At 41.4% G+C, this 18,358-nt stretch overlaps 4 protein-coding genes across 12 annotated transcripts; all 4 read left to right on the top strand.

Moving 5' to 3' along the window:
• The first annotated feature begins 1,717 nt into the window (after positions 1-1,717).
• Positions 1,718-5,958, top strand: LOC116205117 (5'-methylthioadenosine/S-adenosylhomocysteine nucleosidase 2-like). Its single transcript, XM_031537605.1, has 8 exons — positions 1,718-2,146; positions 2,288-2,351; positions 3,007-3,098; positions 3,577-3,683; positions 3,939-4,013; positions 4,668-4,742; positions 4,844-4,936; positions 5,438-5,958. Exons 1-8 carry the CDS (start codon positions 2,044-2,046, stop codon positions 5,633-5,635), a joined length of 807 nt encoding a protein of 268 aa, XP_031393465.1. The 5' UTR covers positions 1,718-2,043; the 3' UTR covers positions 5,636-5,958.
• Positions 5,959-6,097: 139 nt separating this feature from the next.
• On the top strand, positions 6,098-9,109 carry LOC116205116 (5'-methylthioadenosine/S-adenosylhomocysteine nucleosidase 1-like). 3 transcript variants are annotated; one of them, XM_031537603.1, is made up of 8 exons: positions 6,098-6,411; positions 6,715-6,775; positions 7,195-7,286; positions 7,447-7,553; positions 7,870-7,944; positions 8,154-8,228; positions 8,341-8,433; positions 8,726-8,888. In XM_031537603.1, exons 1-8 carry the CDS (start codon positions 6,123-6,125, stop codon positions 8,738-8,740), a joined length of 807 nt encoding a protein of 268 aa, XP_031393463.1. In that variant the 5' UTR covers positions 6,098-6,122; the 3' UTR covers positions 8,741-8,888. The 3 variants fall into 3 exon arrangements, with proteins under 3 accessions (XP_031393463.1, XP_031393462.1, XP_031393464.1); XM_031537602.1 differs by having other exon boundaries at positions 6,112-6,411; positions 8,719-9,109; XM_031537604.1 differs by lacking the exons at positions 6,098-6,411; positions 6,715-6,775 and adding an exon at positions 6,892-7,084 and having other exon boundaries at positions 8,719-9,109.
• Positions 9,110-9,340: 231 nt separating this feature from the next.
• On the top strand, positions 9,341-12,383 carry LOC116205118 (5'-methylthioadenosine/S-adenosylhomocysteine nucleosidase 1-like). 5 transcript variants are annotated; one of them, XM_031537609.1, is made up of 8 exons: positions 9,341-9,557; positions 9,791-9,851; positions 10,124-10,215; positions 10,779-10,798; positions 10,977-11,051; positions 11,216-11,290; positions 11,802-11,894; positions 12,054-12,383. In XM_031537609.1, the coding sequence occupies exons 1-8, from the start codon at positions 9,476-9,478 to the stop codon at positions 12,249-12,251; spliced, it is 696 nt and encodes a 231-aa protein (XP_031393469.1). In that variant the 5' UTR covers positions 9,341-9,475; the 3' UTR covers positions 12,252-12,383. The 5 variants fall into 5 exon arrangements, with proteins under 5 accessions (XP_031393469.1, XP_031393466.1, XP_031393470.1 ...); XM_031537606.1 differs by having other exon boundaries at positions 10,692-10,798; XM_031537610.1 differs by lacking the exon at positions 10,977-11,051.
• Positions 12,384-13,012: 629 nt separating this feature from the next.
• On the top strand, positions 13,013-17,561 carry LOC116205115 (probable alkaline/neutral invertase B). 3 transcript variants are annotated; one of them, XM_031537599.1, is made up of 5 exons: positions 13,013-13,437; positions 14,168-14,640; positions 15,022-15,453; positions 16,021-16,579; positions 17,092-17,561. In XM_031537599.1, exons 2-5 carry the CDS (start codon positions 14,230-14,232, stop codon positions 17,385-17,387), a joined length of 1,698 nt encoding a protein of 565 aa, XP_031393459.1. In that variant the 5' UTR covers positions 13,013-13,437; positions 14,168-14,229; the 3' UTR covers positions 17,388-17,561. The 3 variants fall into 3 exon arrangements, with proteins under 3 accessions (XP_031393459.1, XP_031393458.1, XP_031393461.1); XM_031537598.1 differs by having other exon boundaries at positions 13,424-13,613; XM_031537601.1 differs by lacking the exon at positions 13,013-13,437 and adding an exon at positions 13,695-13,858.
• Positions 17,562-18,358: the final 797 nt, after the last annotated feature.

The raw sequence follows: 18,358 nt of genomic DNA, 5'->3' as shown, positions 1-18,358 counted from the left end.
AAAAGTCTAGAAAGACATAACAATTAAAAAAATTAAATAATATCCCATAAATAAAAATTATCCTATAACTATATAGTATTAGTTATGGATAAATTTCGACAACACCTCTATAATTTGTAAAATGACCAGCGATACTCATCCTTTAAAAAATTAGCCATATAGCACACCTCCTTTCGCTGACATGGCACCAAGAGAATATTCACTTTGTCACTTGGATCCCATGTCACGAAACTATACAAACTGACTAATTACTTGATTTCTTTACTGGAACCAAATCTGACCCGATTTAAAAAAAAATAACAGTAGAAACCTTACACACTGACATATCTAGCAAAGGAGGGGTGGTGTGTCGCTAATTTTAAAAGAAGGGGGTGTCGCTTGCCATTTTACAAACTATAGAGGGTGTCGTCGAAATTTACCATATTAGTTTTTAGTAAATAAATTGAGAAATCAAGCAGAATTAGGATTAGACAATGGTTAAAAAATTAGCTTAATTTATATATATAAAAACATTAAGATTGCGGTGCAGTTTTTATTTGAAATATTTTCATCAAAACATATCCCTACAATACTGAAATGATTTTTAAATTATATTCACATCATAACCATTTGGTGCGGTTATGCAATGCAAAAAATGGTGTGATACGCCGATATGATTTTTTTACCAATACCATTGCCATCACTATCCCTTCCCCACCTTCTTTTATATTTTTTAATATTTTAAAAGTTATAATTAATACAAAAATATATTTTTAGATAGAAAATGCTTTTTTAGGAAAAAGTGTAGGCTCGGATCAAAATGACAAAAATGCGAAAAGTTGTAAGACAAATATGGAAGGATCTATTTTTTTCCTTTATTTAATCCTGCATTTGTATTTTTTTTTTGTTGGCTGAGCGATTAATGAATATCTATTTATGATAAAAATGAATACATGGTAAAATGACCAAGAAAAAGATTACAAAAGCATAAGAAAATACAGTAAATCCATCACGATCACTGTAAGGTAAGATACATGTGATAAAGACGCATCAAATAGGCATAGATTCAATTACAAAAATCATTTCATTGCTGTAGACCTACTCTCGACCTCCTGCGATAATACTTCGTATGGATTCCAATAAAAATCAGGAAGCAGAGCTAAGAGCAATCTATACAGAGTCTGCTACTTTGAAAAAACAAACGAGCATAGCCAAGAAGGGTCTTGGTCCGATATTCGGCGAATGAATCTATCATAGAATCGACCTAAATTATTCAAACTAGGGACCTATAACCTAACCACAAACAACCCAATCCTCTAAAGGGTCTTACTCCATTAGGCTTTGTATGAAGTTTAATTTTTTTTTTTACTCTACTCCACTTATCTTCAATTCAAAAAAATCGAGACGACTCAAACTTACAAGCTGTCCAATCTTAATATCGCCCGATCCATAAAAGAGCGAACCCGAGTTAGGCAAGGTAAAGTCTAGTCCAACGTTGATTGGCTTCGTAAGATAAAATTCAAGACGGAACCTATCTACACGGGGAAGGATTATGAACAAGAGGGGAGACGACAACTGATTACAGGCTTTCCGGATTTGTAAGCTTTTTTTTTTTTATGAATATTCCGGATTTGTAAGCTGTCATGCTGTCGATGTCCCTGTCCCACACGTTCAGTCCACCTCAGTCTGCTCCTCCTCCATTGGCCCATGAAAAATGGCAACTTGGTGATTGTCATCGATCTTGATCTCTCGATTTGTGTCCGCTGCCTGATCCGTTTTTTGCAAAATCCACCCAAAATATCGACGAAATTATCCGATTGCCCAACGTTTGACCCCCCACCAACCCCATTCAGTGAATCGCGTGCGCGTGTGCATATATATATATACATATATATTTTGTGTATAATATAATAATATGGTTTCCAGCAACAACGTTGGCCCTGCAAATGTCTTGTCTGATCTTCTCGGACTGACTGCCTTCCTTCCTTCCTCGGTACCGCTGATTTCCCGTTAGAAAGGTAAAGGTTTGGAGTCTGGACCGCCCAGTCAGTAAAGGGGTAGAGAATGACGGCCATGGCTCCTCACGGCGACAGATCGGACGCTGCGGAGGAAGCCACTGCTGCCCAGCTCGAGAAACGGCCAATTTCCACTGTCGTCATCATCATCGGTAGAGCCACAAAGATTGCGGATTTTTACTTTAATGTTCCTTTTCGTTTTGTCTATTTGGGACTCTTGTCATGTTAGGTTGTCGTCGAACTGATTTCTTGCTTTGGATTTTTATCCTTCTGTTGGTTTCTGCGATGTTCAGCTATGCAGACGGAAGCTCTTCCGCTCGTGGACAGGTTTCAGCTCATTGAGGACCGTGACTCCCTGTGGGTTCTCTGTCTTCGGATTCTTGATTCTGTTGCTGTTAGTGTTTCCTTTCACGTCTGTTCGGCTTTGATCATTAGATTAGAGCTGCATATAAATTGCTTAGTATAGTTGAGGGTTACGCTCGAATTTGATCCAGTAGAACGACAGATCAAGCACGCAGAGAACTGATCAAGCAGATATAGGAGCGGCCTGGTGATTAATTATTTGACGTACCTCTGGATACGGATACGCTGAGAGAGAATTTATTACATAGAGCAGAAGTTTCAGCAGAGAATAGCTTTTCCAATTCGTATCAAATATAGTACTCTAACACAAAGGATTCCTAAGACCACATTTCTATGAGTAGTTGGTCAGGTTTCATTTAATTGATGAACAGATTTGTTGTTGATGGTCCATCTTGGATGACCGTCTGAGTTAAGTTTTCGGGCTAGAGGAAAGGTGTTAACTTTGCCGGGTGTGCGTTTAGGTGGGACTTTTTGTGAAAGAACTTTATTCTTTCTTTTTAGTAGTTTAGGAGCAAGGAACACTGGTGCTGAGGTGACTTTGAGTAGCTTGAAATTCTTGAGTTTGGAATTTTTGGGTTTATATGTTTGGGAGTAACAAATAAGTTGCGTATTATTCTTGGATTTCACTTTCTAATGGACGGTAATGCAGGTTTCCGAAGGGCGTCCCTTGGGTTCGGTATCATGGTATTTACAAAGACTTGAATATCAACTTGATCTGGCCTGGAAAGGATCCAACTTTGGGTATGATTTTATTTCATAAAAATGACAACTCAAAATCTGTTACTAGTCGGGTCCTTTTTCTTCTTATCCTTCCAATACTGTGTTCAATCTCCAGAAAGATGCGTTTTGGTATGCACCAAAAAAGGAGAAACGTGAAACATTTTCGAGAGGCTATCATGTTGAAACTCTGCAACTTCTATTGGATTTCACTTACTTAACCTTCTTAGACCAAAACTATTTTCCCTGCTTCTGATAGAAAATGAACAGCGCTTTTAACCTTGTATATGAGCAGCCAACCTGCCCATAATTTGACCCTTGAGAGTTATACTTTTTGATCTTTCTTGTTAATGTGGATTTTCTTGTGTTCGTGAGGACATATTTGCTAGAAATCATGCAGTAATAATTTGCATAATACTACATCTTTTGAAGAAATTGTTTATGCCTAGTCGTGTCTCGGTCAATCATCTATTCCTTTTCCTTCTTATCTGTGCTTGTGTAGGGGTTGATAGCGTGGGCACCATATCCGCATCTCTTGTTGCCTATGCCTCTATTAGTGCATTGCAGCCTGACCTAATCATAAATGCTGGCACGGCTGGTGGCTTCAAGGTATTCTCTTTACCTTCAAAGTGTTCCATTGACATTTTTCTTCTAATCCAGTCCTAAATCATCAACATTATCGCGTCATTTCTGTCAATTAAAATGTGGACCCCATTCAGTTTCTGAAGAGGTCATCAAGAACCTGGATTCTTTTTGAGACCATTATACAAAGGATTAAGCATTAAAATCTGCTTGGTTTACAGTGCAATTTTTTTTTTTTAATTTTTAACTGATGCTAACAAGCTTGCTTATTGACTCATTTAGGCCAAAGGGGCTAGCATCAGTGATGTTTTCCTTGCATCTGAGGTTGCTTTCCACGACAGAAGAATACCTATCCCGGTGAGTTATAAACTATTGTACCATCACTCAAAAAGTAACTGAATTTATTTTCTGTCCGACACACCTGAGAATTGTACAATGGTCAGACTGCTGATTCCACAGTCATAGCGATATAAATATTGGTGGATGTGAGAGCTTGGTGTACGTGAGGGCTTTGCAGTCTAAAATTACTTGCCATGGTTCTGAGCTTTTACTCGGATGGGCTACTGAAGGCAGAAAGTACGCAAACTCCTCAGGAAGGAGATCTAAACTTGTTTAGAAATTATGAGGACTTGCTCTTTAGTGAGTTTTAAGCAGCAGGAATGCTAGCTCTGATCTAGCTTAGTTAGATTTAATCCCAGATATTAATTGGCTTTGTCCCATGTTGATCAAGATCTTTGCAGTTTTATTGATATTAATATAGTAAGCACCAAATTTGAGCCACCATGTCATGTGAGAATTTGTGTTATAGGCAGAAAGCTGCTGGTCCCCAGAAACTACATTGCTGAATTTCTATGTCATATATGACCAAATATAATCTCAAAGAGAGAAGATTTATGTTATAGCATATATGACTATAACTGTTCTGTTATTTTATCATCATGATTCATGACCAGAGCTGTTCGTGCAATGGATTTTCGCTGACATTTATATGCCTTGTGGATATATATACAGGTCTTCGATCTGTATGGAGTTGGGTTACGACAGGCCTTCCCAACACCAAATCTCTTGAAGGAGCTCAACCTAAAGGTACTTCTTCCTCGCCGTTATCTGCGTCTTTGGGGGCATTTCTTTGCTTTTGGATTCGTGTGTTTAGTCCTTTAGTTGCACCTTTTTCATGCAAATTATAGGCTGGGAAACTGTCCACTGGTGACTCTCTCGATATGTCACCACAAGATGAAGCGTCAATTGTTGCAAATGATGCCACAGTAAAGGATATGGAGGTAAGCTTTGCCATCTTTTTATTCATATGGGCAATTAGTTGATTAAGATGGATTGTGAATTTGATCGGAAGAATCTTCTGATATATGATGGATAGGCAAGTATTGCTACGCAATAGTATTTGATAACCCGCATTTGCTTAGTATGGCAGTAGCGAAAAAATGTTTCCCCTTTTTTTTTTTTCTATTTTCTTTTCTGCGAGATGAGACGTGCCATTTTCCTCTAGATGAGGTACATTCATCGATGAAAGCAGAAGAATTTGTCTTTGTATACTGAACAGAGGAATGAGAAACAAAGCATTAACGAAAAGAAAGTATTGCTACGCACTATGTTTTCATCGTTTCAGTTTTAGAAAATGAAAAGGCATGTCTATCTTGCACCAGACACCATCAATACATTAAATTCTGAACAACATTCCATCCCGAAATGATCTTCTCGTCGAATATGTTTCTCTGAAACAGAAAGTGATAAATTCTCTTCCTGTAAACTTTTGGCCTGTGCAGGGCGCAGCTGTTGCTTATGTAGCAGACATGTTGAAGGTTCCTGCGATATTCGTGAAAGCAGTAACAGACATAGTGGATGGGGAAAAACCAACGGCTGAGGAATTCTTGCAGAATCTGGCTGCAGTAACTGCTGCCCTCGGCGAGTCAGTCACCCAAGTCATCGACTTCATAAGCGGGAAGTGCCTATCCGAGCTCTAGAAAAGCCAATGGCGCATACACTGTTGGGTTGGATTCTGAGGAAGCGAATGGGAACTTCGAGCTTGATCGCATCTCCACTTCCATAGGACCGCAAGCTGCGACTTGATTTGAGGAGCTCGTGATTAATTATTTTGAGTACTAAAGTTTGCTCATCAACGGCTTATAATGTATGATTTCATCGACAGCTTTTAGATTGGAATCGATCACCTAATGCACGTATTCCACATAATTTGAACAATGATTGGATGAATCATCTCCTCGAAATCGCGTACTGTACTTCTGTTGATATCTTATCATTATCAGCTACGTGCAAGTTTTCATCCTTTTGCAATCGGGGGTCCACGAAAATAAAATGCAGTCGCTTTGTCAAAATTTCAATATTTCTTTTTAGTTCGGAACGGTGCCGAAGCTCGACATGAACTCGATAATGCTACATCTTTGGTAAAATTACTGTCATTACAACGTAGCAAATGCTCCAATTAATTTTATGTTGGGTTTATGTACACCGGTTCATGAATATTCCCTCCAAGAACCAGCGTTCGATTGGATGCCGGAGACTCGGAATTCGCCGCCTCGCCGGCGACAAAGCTGCAAACTTTACGGGAACAGTTCTCAGTTTGGACGGCTGGAGACGACACGACCTCAGTCGCTTATTCCATCTCTCTCGCTCTCTCTCTCTCTCTCTCTCTCTCTCTCTGAGGCAATGGCTATTCATGAGAGTAAAGCAATAGAGCAAGCTCAGAGCAGACCCATCTCCACCATCGTCTTTATCGTCGGTACTTACTTGCATCTCTCTCTCTCTCTCTCTCTCTCTCTCTCTCTCTGTGTGTCTTCGGCAGAGCAGATAGTTATTGACACGGTAATGCCAATATGAAGCTATTAGCAATCTTCACCGAGAACCTCTCTACCCATTTGCGGATGAATTCTGTTCCCAGCTAAAAATTGGAAATTTTCTTAATTCCCATGCTCTTACTAATCACAGCTTGATCCTAAATTGTGATGGGTAGTCTGCTCGATCTAGTTCCGCTTTGACTTTCACTGTCATTGTTCAAATTTGAGTTTTTGACATTGATGGGCAGCTATGAAGGCTGAAGCTGCTCCTATAGTGGACAGGTTTGGTCTTTCGGAAGATACGGCAAGGTAAAGCTTCTTCTGCTCATTGGCTGTAAAGGAATTCAGCTGCCCTTTAAAGGAAAAGAAGGGAAACTGATATCTTCCTTGTTTGAGAACAATTTCTTTTGCAGTGAGTACTTAAAGCAAAAGTTGTCCTTGTCTATTCGGTGACTTGAGGGGTAGAACATGCCGACAAGTCATCCTTTCACATCCTTCATATTCCCTTCCGAATTAGCACTTCCTTCCATTTGATGAAGCAATCTAGTTCCATCACAGCATTTACACTGCAATGCTTTTGCAGTTTGTGTAATTTGAAATTTTCTCAGCAAGAATGCTGTAAATCATGTTTTTTCTTGAAATTTAGTGCATTTCTTCTCTTTAGTGCTGCTGTGCGGCATATCTTGCCTTTTGGTCTTGGTGATGATACATTGATGCCTCGTTATCAGGTTCCCAGAAGGTGTCCCCTGGGTTCGCTATCACGGCATTTACAAGGACCTGGAAGTAAATGTAATTTGGCCAGGACAGGATCCACTACTCGGTAGGAACTCGGCATTTCTCTTCTCTCTCTTTTATATGAGGGACTTGAGAAGCTCATCAATTCATTGGTTTTATCCTCTTGAAGTGTTAATATATGGGTTTATGTCCTTATTTTTATCCAAATTGCCTCTTTTTAATTTTATTGGTCTAAATTTCCCCAGGCGTAAATAATGTCGGTACAATTTCCGCTGCATTAGTGACTTACGCATCTGTCACGGAACTGAAGCCCGACCTAATCATTAATGCAGGCACTGCTGGTGGATTCGGGGTATGTTTGACTGACACTTCTCATTAATATTTCCTAGTCTTCCTTTTCTTTTGCAATGTCTCTGTTATTTGATCATTTCAGGGATTATTCACAATCTTCAGATGCATCTTATTCTATTCATGAGTTTCTTGTGCACAATTATATGTTCCAAGGTCATAAAAACTTAGATCTCATGTTTCTTGATTGTATGATGAGGGCCATCTTCGTTCTTTCATTTAATGGTATAAATTACATTTGCATAGAGGCACGCTTCTATGAATGCTCGATGAATTAATTTTTTTTACCTATATTACATCCTGACGTTTGAAGGTTTTAGTCAAAGGGGGCGTGCGTTGGGGATGTCTTTCTCGTGTCTCACATTGCTTTCAATCACAGAAGGATACCTCTGCCTGTAAGTGCTTCGAAACTGTTCAGCTCCTTTCTACTTCTGTCTGCTAATGCCGTGTGTATGCATGAAGTCTGCTCTATTTACCCACTTGACTAGCAAGCTGAAACAATTATAAACTTTTAACAGCTGCGTAGCCAAAACAATTATAAACTTTTAACAGCAGAGAAGGCAAATCTCTTCTGAGGGTAATTGCTTTTAGCCTTTGTCAGCAGAGTTTCGATGTGTATGGAATCGGTCTGCGGCAGGCCTTCTCAACGCCACTTCTTCTGAAAGAGGTTAACTTGAAGGTGATTATGCACAAAAAACTCGGGAACAGTTCTCTGAGATTCTCATATTCAGAATCTCCTTTTTTATTCAATGATGAGAGTTTACTGGCTCACGCTTATTCATATTGTTCAGGTCGGGAAGCTCTCTACAGGTGATTCCTTTGATATGAGTCCTGAGGATGAAGCATTAGTAAGAGCTATTGATGCTACTCTTATAGACATGGAGGTATATTTCAATGTCAACAGCTAGTCTTGGGAAATATTATCCCTCTAAGAAAAGAATGTTCTGTTGGGAGTCATCTTCTTGACGAGATGCTATATCGAGCCTTAGTCTAGATTCTCTATACCATTGACTGAACAGATTCATTTTTTTTCGGTGTGAACCCTGGTGTCGAACAGAGTCATTTTTTCCCCTCCGAAATCACTCCATATCTAGTGGAAATTATAGGTCTTATGACTAGTCAGCGATGTCTTTTTCTAAACTGCAGCAAATGCTTCTGTTTGGTGTTAGGGAGCAGCTGTTGCCTATGTAGCAGATCTTCTGAAAGTTCCTGCGATATTCGTGAAAGCTGTTACCAACATCGTGGACGCAGGAAACCCGTCTTTAGAGGAATTCCACGCGAACTTGGCAGATGTTTCAGCTACCCTCAATCAGGCGGTTGGCAGACTCGTGGATAAAATCAATGGAAAGCGCATGTCCGAACTTTGATCCGCAAATATTTTAGGATCCCCCAAGCAGTGATTGCCATGCCGATTGAAACTGTAATTCATGTCAGTGTCGAAGCACTTGTATGGAAATGTGATGCGTTTGGATCATTAGATTGAGTCGGTAATTATATCTGATGTACATTTGGTGAAGAATAATGCTATCAACTCATATGAGCTGAGCTAGTACGCATGATCTTGATGATCGGCGACATGTAGAGGTCGGATGGACTGTAATGAGTCGTAAAAATGATCGGGGAGCTCGTGAAAACTGCAATGAAACCATGAGAGCAGGGGACGAGGTCCCAATCAATACCTTATGTTCTGAATTCTGACTGAAATAGGTGGGGATTTTGCAAAATCACTCGCGAATTTGGCCCATATCTATGGACCGGGATCACGTGAGCCCAAGTAGACATTGAGGAAGGGAGACACTTCCCGAAGTCCGGGCGCTCGTGCGCCGGGTTCACATGTTCTTTTGCAACTTTTCCCGTAAAATGAAGCTGCCGCCACCCAAGGGATGCAGGAGAAGCTCTCTGTTCTTCTAGAATCAAAGCAGAGCAATGGCGGTCGTCAATGGCGACGAAGCAGGCGTTCCGGAGGGAGCTCAGAGCCGTCCAATCTCCTCCATCGTCATCATAACAGGTACACATTGTAAATCCCTCCCCCACGGATTGAGAAACTGCTAGGTCAACGGCTTCTCTCGCAGCTTGATTTCGTTTCCGCACATTACGGTACCGAGCATCGAGTGCCGATCCTCGGTGGAGACCTGCAACTGCTGTTTCTCTTTCTTCCACAATTGTTGGGCAATCCTGTAGCCTACTCATGGCATTGTTGTGCTGTTCTCTGCGTCTGACTTTGGTGTTTGGGTTTTGCAGCCGTTCAGTCTCAAGCTCTCCCGCTAGCGGAAAAATTTCAACTTGTGGAGGATGCGGCCCTGTAAGCTTCTTCTTCATTTCAGGATTTGTGCTTATGATTGCTAATGAGTATTTCCCTGGTTGAAATTTTACTGATGTTTCTATGCGAGGATGCTTATTGATTTTTCTGATGAGGTTATTCCCTACTTGTTAAGTCTCTGGCTGAGTTGCATGTTTCGGAATGTGATGTCTTCTCCAGAGTGGATGAGGAACATTTTCGACAGTGATTTTTCGATGCATGAAAGAATGAGCTTTCCATCTTATTGTAGATAGCTTCTAATCCTCCATTTGCAGGTCTGCAGAAGGTTTTCCCTGGGTTCGATATTCTGGGGTTTACAAAAATTTGTGCCTAAATGTTATTTGGCTGGGGAAAGACTTAGCTCTTGGTAAATCTCAGTTTGCTTTTACATTTCCATTGAACTTTTCTTGGTTATCAGAGTTTTACCATCGTACTTATGCTTTTGCTGCTCCTCGATGATCATTCAACAATAGTCTTGGCATAAACTGATGGCATGAAAATCATTGAACATGACAGTGACACAAGCTCAAGCTAATCTGCCTTAGAAAAATCTTGGTATTAATTTATGTGTTTCAAAGAATTTGAATTTGAATTTAATTGGGTTAAGGTTGCTGATTTCTGGAATAACTAAGGAATCTGCACCTTAAGGACCATTGATAGGACTATCCTAATTGTATTCCACGTGAGTAGGAGGTTATTAAAATTCAGGTATATATGTGTCTCAACTATCTCGACCTGGCTTAGTAATTAGTTTGCAATTCTGTAGGAACCCAGTCTTTATGTCTCTTCTTGTTTTAACTCCAGATTGCCTTTTTTGAGTCCTTAAACCATTTACTTGTTCAGGAGTTGATAGCGTAGGCACAGTTTCTGCAGCTCTCGTTGCTTATGCATCCATTCAAGCATTAAAACCAGACCTCATCATTAATGCAGGCACAGCTGGTGGTTTGAAGGTGGGGCTGTTTCCAAAGATGTGTTGACTTATTTGTATTATGTCAAATTCACTGAAACTCCACCATGTCTGTATCCTTTCTCTCAAATAGGCATCAAACTTGTGTATGACTATGTTAACATTCGAGAGATACCTTTTCAAGTTTTCCTTTTTTCTTTACTAATATGTGGAGGTTTCAGTCAAAGGGAGCGACCATCGGGGATGTGTTTCTTCCTTCTCATGTTGCATTCCATGACAGAAGGAATCCTCTCCCCGTAAGTCGTGAAAGCAATTGGTGTTTTATTGTTTCAGTTTTGGGAAATAAATATGTGCTAATGCGATGAGTAATTTCCTTGTTAAATCTATACTTTGTCAAAGCACTAGCCTGGGCTCTTTGCAATGTTTCATATGTTCCTTCCTGTTCCCAAATCTTATGCAGGTTTGTGATTTGTATTGCATTGGTACTCGACAGGCATTCTCAACACCCGACCTCTTGAAGGAACTTAACCTAAAGGTTGTTTAAAACGGCGGTTAGCACAAAGCATTTAGCAACATCTTAGAGTTTATTAAGACCAGCTATCTGATTATTGCTCAACTCCTTGTCACTCTGTTCTAGATAATGTCAAAGTAAGCTTTCCAAAATCTTTGTAGTCTATTGATTGCGCTCTTGATAGTATGAGGGACGCGTGTTATTTTGGGTATATCCAAAGTCCAAAAATTTGGACAAGATTTCGCAGTTTCTCATCCTTCCATACTGTTCTACAACCCATATCAGGTCTGGCTAATTCAAATCCATGAACCCTTCTATTACCCACAGGCCTCAGCTCTTAGCCCTAGGTAGTAGGTAGATCCATTCACGCCCCATAGTTTTTAACTTATCAAGAATCCCATGCAATGGAATGGGTGATCTGTTATTGGTTCTTGAAAATGTAAAGTCAGCAACTTTTGATTGAAGACATATTCGGTGGTAGCAAATCCCTGTTATGTTACGAGATCCATGATGTTTTTTTATCAATGTGTTTCAGGCTGGAAAATTGTCTACGGGCAACTCCCTGGATATATGTCCTCAGGATGAAAAACTAATCACTGCAAATGATGCAGCTGTTAAAGATATGGAGGTAAACTCTTCATAACACACTCATGGTTCGTCGTATACCACTGTCTTCATTCGATCTTTGTGATCTGGAATGATGTTGGCCTCTTAACCCTTGTCTGCTTCCAGTTATTATACGCTCCATATCATTCTGCTTGATATTTTTGGAACTGTGTCGTCTCAGGGAGCAGCCATTGCATACGTGGCAGATTTGCTGAAAATCCCAATTATTTTCATCAAGGCCGTGAGTTATATTGTGCATGACGAGAAACCCGATTCGGATAATTACTTGAAGAACTTGATGGGAGGGAGTGTCGCGCTCGATGAGGCGGTCGTCCGAGCCATAGAGTTCACTAACGGGAAGCGGCTTTCCGAGCTTTGACAAGTATCCGACCTTTCTTCTCATAATGCCCTTATTCAGTACTGTAAGAACCGAATTTACATTCTTGGAACTCTTTCCAGATGAACCGATTATGATGGCAAATTTGGGAAATCAGAGTCGCTCTAATACCAAGTTTGCACGTTTCCGAAACCGGAGTCTCGGGGCGAAATCGAATCGATTCCGTCCCCGTGAAGACGTGACGGCAAACGGGCCACAATCACGAGACAAAAGTACACAGGGATGTGTCGGCCGTACACGTGGGGCCGCAAGCAGCACGCATCCCCTGCAGCAGCAGTAGAAAAGATCCCCCCGGGTCTTATTGCATTATTATATGCGGTCTATTTACCATGTTGCCCTTCCATTCGTCTTCGGGCACGTCGCCTTCATGCGGCTCCTTCTCTCTCTCTCTCTCTCTCTCTCTCTCTCTCTCTCATTCAATCCGTTCACCGCTCCCTCCCTCCGAAGCTGCACTCCGTCGCGGTCTATGTGTATCCAACCCCCCCCCCCCCCCCCCCCCCCCCCCCCCCCCCCCCCCCCTTCAGGCCCATTGCACGGTCGGCACGGAGCAGTGGCTCTGATTGACTCTGCAAGTCCCGTAGCCCGATAGGTCATCACAACATATCATTCAACACGACCATGGGAGTAGCAAGAAGAGCAACCTTTTATAATCAACACGTGACCGGTGTCATGCTCTTGGCGGTGAAACTATATTTAATACCATTCGGACTGCGTATTCTTATTCTATCCTTTTGTGTTGCGATATATGATATTAGGCAGGCTTCCCTGACCTGATGGCTATCTAAGAGCGATAAATATCGTAGATGTTACACCTTTTTCGTTTCTGGCTGCTGCGAGCTTTAGTGAGCGTCCCAATCGTTCAGGACCTCATCAACATCATGAGTAACGTCAATAATCACATAATGACCAGGCGAAATCACGGACAGATACAGAGACAGGTTTCATGTTTGTGAGGAAAGGACGCCGTACAATAATTCCAAGTTGCAACAGGTTTCTATTTGGTAGCTTGCTGTTTGCTGATGCTACAGCTGCGGCAGCTCCTCCTCCTCTCTTCCTTTCTCCATCTGCTGGCCACCGTCTGCCAACCCATCCATCCCCATGGAGGGCTCTGAGGAACATCGGCTCTAGGCTGTGCGGGTCCCCACCTAACCCGAGTCAATTTCTCTGTGTGAGTGACTGTCATCTGTCATCATCCCTGCCCCACAAAGATTGTTTTTTTTCTTCTTTTTATTGGCAGAATCTCAATCGACAGTGATCCGTCCCTCCCCCCCTTCTTTCCCACTCCCTCTCTTTCACTGGTCTCCCCGATTCTGATTGATCCCCCGAGTGGTCTCTTGTCTCAAGGTTAGCCCTTTGATCTTTCTCGTGAAACAAAATGCATTGAAGGGTCGTGAGCTTACACCATGCCCAGATGATTCTGAATCTCGGGATATCCTTGGCTGTCCCCTGTTCTTGAAACCTGTGTTCTGTTTCCATCATGGGCGTTGATCTTTGCTAAAAGAACCAATCTCTCTCTCTCTCTCTATTTCATACTGTTGTTGGAAGGCTCGCTTTGCATGAACTTGAGGTGCCCTGATCCCACACTTTTGGTATGGAAACAGTGAGAAAAGAGAGCAAGAAAAGAAACCTTGATACTTGAAAATTCTTGTTTTTTTTTATCACGGTTCACCCCTTTTGAGGATTGGGAGATGTATGTTGTTTCAATTTGGTTTGATGAATCTTTCTGCATATTCCCCCATCAAAGAAATGGAGTTTCAATGAATACACGAGTCTAGTCTCCCCCGTGTGATAGATCTTGTATTGTCGCCTTTCATGAGCAGTGTTTGTTTAAAATCACGTGTTATGCAGTTGCAATTTATGGACAAAGTTATGGATCCTCTGTTGTTAATTAATTGCAGAGACTCGAGTAGGGATCTTTGAACTCAGCATTGGTTGATCAACTTCCGTCGGTATCGGCAGAATGTCTAGTAGTCTCACTGTGGACGTCTCCCAGAATGGGAGCCTCTCGCTAAGCGGGAACACGAGACGAACAGATACTCATTGCACCCTTGCTGAGCTCGAGGACGGCGATTTTTCCAGGTTGTTGGACCGGCCGAGGCATCTAAATATTGAGAGGCAGAGATCATGTGATCAAAGCGAACTCTCCATTGGAATGTCGCCGCGTAGATGCGACATTTTTGATTATGTGTTCTCTCCCGGTGTAAGGTCTGGTGGATTCAATACCCCAAGGTTTGACAACGGGTTTGAGACCCATCCTATGGTTGCTGAAGCTTGGGAAGCTCTCAGGCGCTCTCTGGTCTATTTCCGAGGCCAACGTGTTGGGACGATTGCTGCTTTGGACAATTCCGATGAGAAGCTTAACTATGATCAGGTAATAGAACGAGAAACGCATCGAAACATATGGTATTTCTTCATAGCTGTTTTTATTTGAATCCACACCATGAAGTCTTTGTTTCGCGATGCAGTAACTGATAAAAATTTAGCCAATTTGATTAAAGCAGGGTATTAATTGTCATATATTTTCATTGTGTAACTACTCTGCAAATTGAGCACTGGATAATACTTAATAATCCTTATATAAACTCATGCTTTTGGCATGAGAGTATGGAAAGGCCGCTAATGGAATCGTCCCACGGGACATGACCCCTTTACATGGCGATTTTCCTCCCCTTTCCATCTGTTTATTCAAGTTCTAGTCTTATACTATCATTTGGGATGGGATTCTGATTCGCTAGCATTTCATCGCTGATAGGTATTTGTGAGAGATTTTGTTCCGAGCGCATTGGCTTTCCTGATGAATGGGGAGCCTGAGATAGTCAAGAATTTCATATTGAAGACGCTCCGCCTGCAGTCATGGGAAAAGAAGATTGACAGATTCCAGCTTGGAGAAGGAGTGATGCCTGCGAGTTTCAAAGTGCTCCATGACCCTGTCAGGAACAATGAGACCTTGATGGCCGATTTCGGGGAGAGCGCCATCGGGAGGGTCGCCCCTGTGGACTCGGGGTTCTGGTGGATCATTCTACTTCGTGCATACACAAAATCCACAGGAGACACGTCCCTGGCCGAGCTTCCCGAGTGCCAAAAGGGTATGCGCCTCATTTTGAGTTTGTGTCTATCAGAGGGATTTGATACATTCCCAACTCTCCTCTGTGCTGACGGTTGCTGCATGATTGATCGTAGAATGGTGAGTTTTGTCACATTACATCCTCTTCTGTTAGAAACATTCACTCATTTTGCTCCTTGGCTTTCCATCTTTAATTTAATCTTCTTAAGTTGGAGATTAGAACCATGTCTCATACTTAAAGTTGATGGAGGGCGTGATTGATTAATGTCCCCTAGAACATCCTCTGTATTGATGATAATAGAATATTCAATACGATTGTGTTGATCTTTCTGCTTCTTCCTCCCTTGTCTTTTGAGCTCTTTCCCTAAGATATGGTTTTCCAGTGGTTTCTACTTTCTAGTCTGTTTGGTTCTGAAATGACTGGAAAAAGATTTCCAGTTTTCATTTTTATTTCCATTCAATGAGAAGAATAGGTGCCAATTTGTTTGTCAGATCTTTAAGCATGTGGTCTATGAAATACAATATGGCATTGTTTATTGAAAATTGGAAAACTGGAAAATAATCCTGATTTCAGTGTTAAATTTTTTCAGTACTTCAAGTTGCACCGACCATCCTCGCATTTTATCCTCTCTTTGCTAACCCTTCAATCTGTTTACTAAGATTTTCTTGCTTCCATTTTCATTCCAGGGTGTTTATGGGTACCCTATCGAGATACAAGCCCTCTTCTTCATGGCATTGAGGTGTGCGATGCTCCTCCTAAAGCAGGATGCGGAGGGAAAAGAATTCGTTGAACGGATTGGGAAACGCCTACATGCTCTTAGCTACCACATGAGGAGCTACTTCTGGCTTGACCTGAAGCAGCTCAATGACATCTACCGCTACAAGACCGAGGAGTACTCCCACACTGCAGTCAACAAGTTCAACGTGATCCCAGACTCCCTCCCAGAGTGGGTGTTCGACTTCATGCCAACTCGTGGCGGCTACTTCGTGGGCAACGTGAGCCCTGCGAGGATGGACTTCCGGTGGTTCTGCCTGGGAAATTGTATTGCAATCTTGTCATCCCTGGCAACACCAGAGCAGTCTACTGCTATCATGGACCTGATTGAGTCGAGGTGGGACGAGTTGGTTGGGGAAATGCCGATGAAAGTCTGTTACCCTGCTATCGAGAACCACGAGTGGAGGATCATCACAGGGTGTGACCCGAAGAATACACGATGGAGCTACCACAACGGTGGATCATGGCCAGGTACTGTTTCACGAGTATATGAGCTGCTCTGCCCTTGAATTGATGATATGGACGATGATATGTACAGTGTTGCAATATTAAGTCCATGTTAGTGTCACAGTATCTGAAAAATCTTGCAGACAGTGAACTTACTTTCGTGAAACGTTGGAAGAATATGCGTCAGATTGCTTACGTCATGTCAAATTTCTAAATAATGAGAGAGGAACTAGAGATGAGTGAGTCGGCCAGTGCATTGTCAGTTAGTCGGTTGTTTCTCGGAAGTGTTGAAATTATCTGTCCTACTGCCTGTACAAGGGATCTTTGTGAATTGTGGATGGTCATAACTATGTCCATCTCAGAATTAAACATCTGTGTGCCAATATGGATCTATGTGAAACACAGAAGGTTCCAAACATCTGTTCGTGCATTACAGAAACCTAGTTCATGGGGATCGGGATATGCCTATAGAAAACCATGTCATCTACTTGTATTCTTAATGGATCTGCTCTTCCTGACTATGGCTTAATCCACAGTGCTGCTATGGCTCCTGACGGCGGCGTGTATCAAGACAGGGCGGCCCCAGATTGCGAGAAGAGCCATCGAGCTCATGGAGACAAGGCTCCTCAAGGACAACTGGCCCGAGTACTATGATGGGAAGTTGGGCCGGTACATTGGGAAGCAGGCGAGGAAGTTCCAGACATGGTCAATCGCAGGGTACCTAGTCGCAAAGATGATGCTGGAGGACCCATCCCACCTGGGCATGGTGTCAATCGAGGAAGACCGGCAGATGAAACCGCTCATGAAGAGGTCTTACTCATGGACATGCTAGAGCGCAATTTATTATGACTGTAACTGCATCCTGACTCTGCTTTTGCCCATCAGCTTCAGGATTTTATTAGCAGGCATCATTTTCATCAGATAGGTGTCTCAATATTTTGTTACTGCAGATTCTGGAAATAATGAACTTACTTCAAAAATGGATTGCATTAGTTGACCTTCTTAGGCTGCAGCAGCTTCATGAGAATAGGGCTCGCCGTGCTCGCGCTATGTGCATTGTTGTGCCTCTGCATGCGACTTACTTGTTTCGTCTCGATTTCGCTTGCTGATATAACAGTATATGCAGACCATCAAAGATCATACTATGGAAGTATTTTTAGTTATTCGTGAAATTCATGAAGAAAACGACCCCTTTTGTTGATCCAGAAATTATAGGGGAAGTAAATAATAAATGATCTTTAAATCCTTTTTTTATTAATAATTATCATTATATATTTATTTATTCCAAGTATTGAAAAACTCATTGATATGTAGAAAAAAAGTTTAAGTATTTTTTTATAGAAAAATATTCGATATCAAACTGGCCAATTATATTTGTTATTCAACCACATAAGTTTGGTTTTCCTGGTTCGATGCATCAAAACATCTGAAGCTCCACTTGTTCTTTTCTTGCCTTTTTTTTTTTTTATTCATCCTTTCAGCCTTCCTTTAAGCATATAAATAATGGGGAAAAACCAAAAAAGAAAAGTTCGGGATGATTACTTCACAGCGAGCTCGATACAAGGACTATGAAAAATTGCAAAATTTTAAAAATTAAAAAAAATAAAAGAATTTATAAAATCTCGAAGGACTACTGACAGAGAAGGGTCTTATTGGACTAGTTCTCAATTTAGGGATGGGGATGTCATGCACGGCCATCACCCATTCAAGAAAGTTGGTGACCTTTTAAAATTTTTGAAATTAAAAAAAAAAGGTATATTTTCAGATAAAAAATTAAAATATATGTATATATATAATCTATGA

This window comes from Punica granatum, chromosome 4 (genome assembly GCF_007655135.1).
Source record: "Punica granatum isolate Tunisia-2019 chromosome 4, ASM765513v2, whole genome shotgun sequence".
Classification (NCBI taxonomy): domain Eukaryota; kingdom Viridiplantae; phylum Streptophyta; class Magnoliopsida; order Myrtales; family Lythraceae; genus Punica; species Punica granatum.
The sequence above is the reverse complement of the archived record's forward strand: the minus strand, read 5'-3'. Positions and strand labels throughout refer to the sequence as shown.

What these genes read in the sequence shown, in the direction of transcription:
- LOC116205118 (XM_031537606.1), top strand. Translation starts at nt 9,476, where the DNA reads ATGGCGGTCGTCAATGGCGACGAAGCAGGCGTTCCGGAGGGAGCTCAG. An exon ending in CTCCATCGTCATCATAACAG is followed by an intron (nt 9,558 to 9,790) that starts GTACACATTGTA and finishes TGGGTTTTGCAG; the next exon opens with CCGTTCAGTCTCAAGCTCTC. An exon ending in ACAGAAGGAATCCTCTCCCC is followed by an intron (nt 11,052 to 11,215) that starts GTAAGTCGTGAA and finishes AATCTTATGCAG; the next exon opens with GTTTGTGATTTGTATTGCAT.
- LOC116205117 (XM_031537605.1), top strand. Translation starts at nt 2,044, where the DNA reads ATGACGGCCATGGCTCCTCACGGCGACAGATCGGACGCTGCGGAGGAA. An exon ending in CACTGTCGTCATCATCATCG is followed by an intron (nt 2,147 to 2,287) that starts GTAGAGCCACAA and finishes TGCGATGTTCAG; the next exon opens with CTATGCAGACGGAAGCTCTT. An exon ending in ATTGAGGACCGTGACTCCCT is followed by an intron (nt 2,352 to 3,006) that starts GTGGGTTCTCTG and finishes ACGGTAATGCAG; the next exon opens with GTTTCCGAAGGGCGTCCCTT.
- LOC116205115 (XM_031537599.1), top strand. Translation starts at nt 14,230, where the DNA reads ATGTCTAGTAGTCTCACTGTGGACGTCTCCCAGAATGGGAGCCTCTCG. An exon ending in AGAAGCTTAACTATGATCAG is followed by an intron (nt 14,641 to 15,021) that starts GTAATAGAACGA and finishes CATCGCTGATAG; the next exon opens with GTATTTGTGAGAGATTTTGT. An exon ending in GCATGATTGATCGTAGAATG is followed by an intron (nt 15,454 to 16,020) that starts GTGAGTTTTGTC and finishes TTTTCATTCCAG; the next exon opens with GGTGTTTATGGGTACCCTAT.
- LOC116205116 (XM_031537602.1), top strand. Translation starts at nt 6,123, where the DNA reads ATGTTGGGTTTATGTACACCGGTTCATGAATATTCCCTCCAAGAACCA. An exon ending in AGGACAGGATCCACTACTCG is followed by an intron (nt 7,287 to 7,446) that starts GTAGGAACTCGG and finishes AAATTTCCCCAG; the next exon opens with GCGTAAATAATGTCGGTACA. An exon ending in CTACTCTTATAGACATGGAG is followed by an intron (nt 8,434 to 8,718) that starts GTATATTTCAAT and finishes GTTTGGTGTTAG; the next exon opens with GGAGCAGCTGTTGCCTATGT.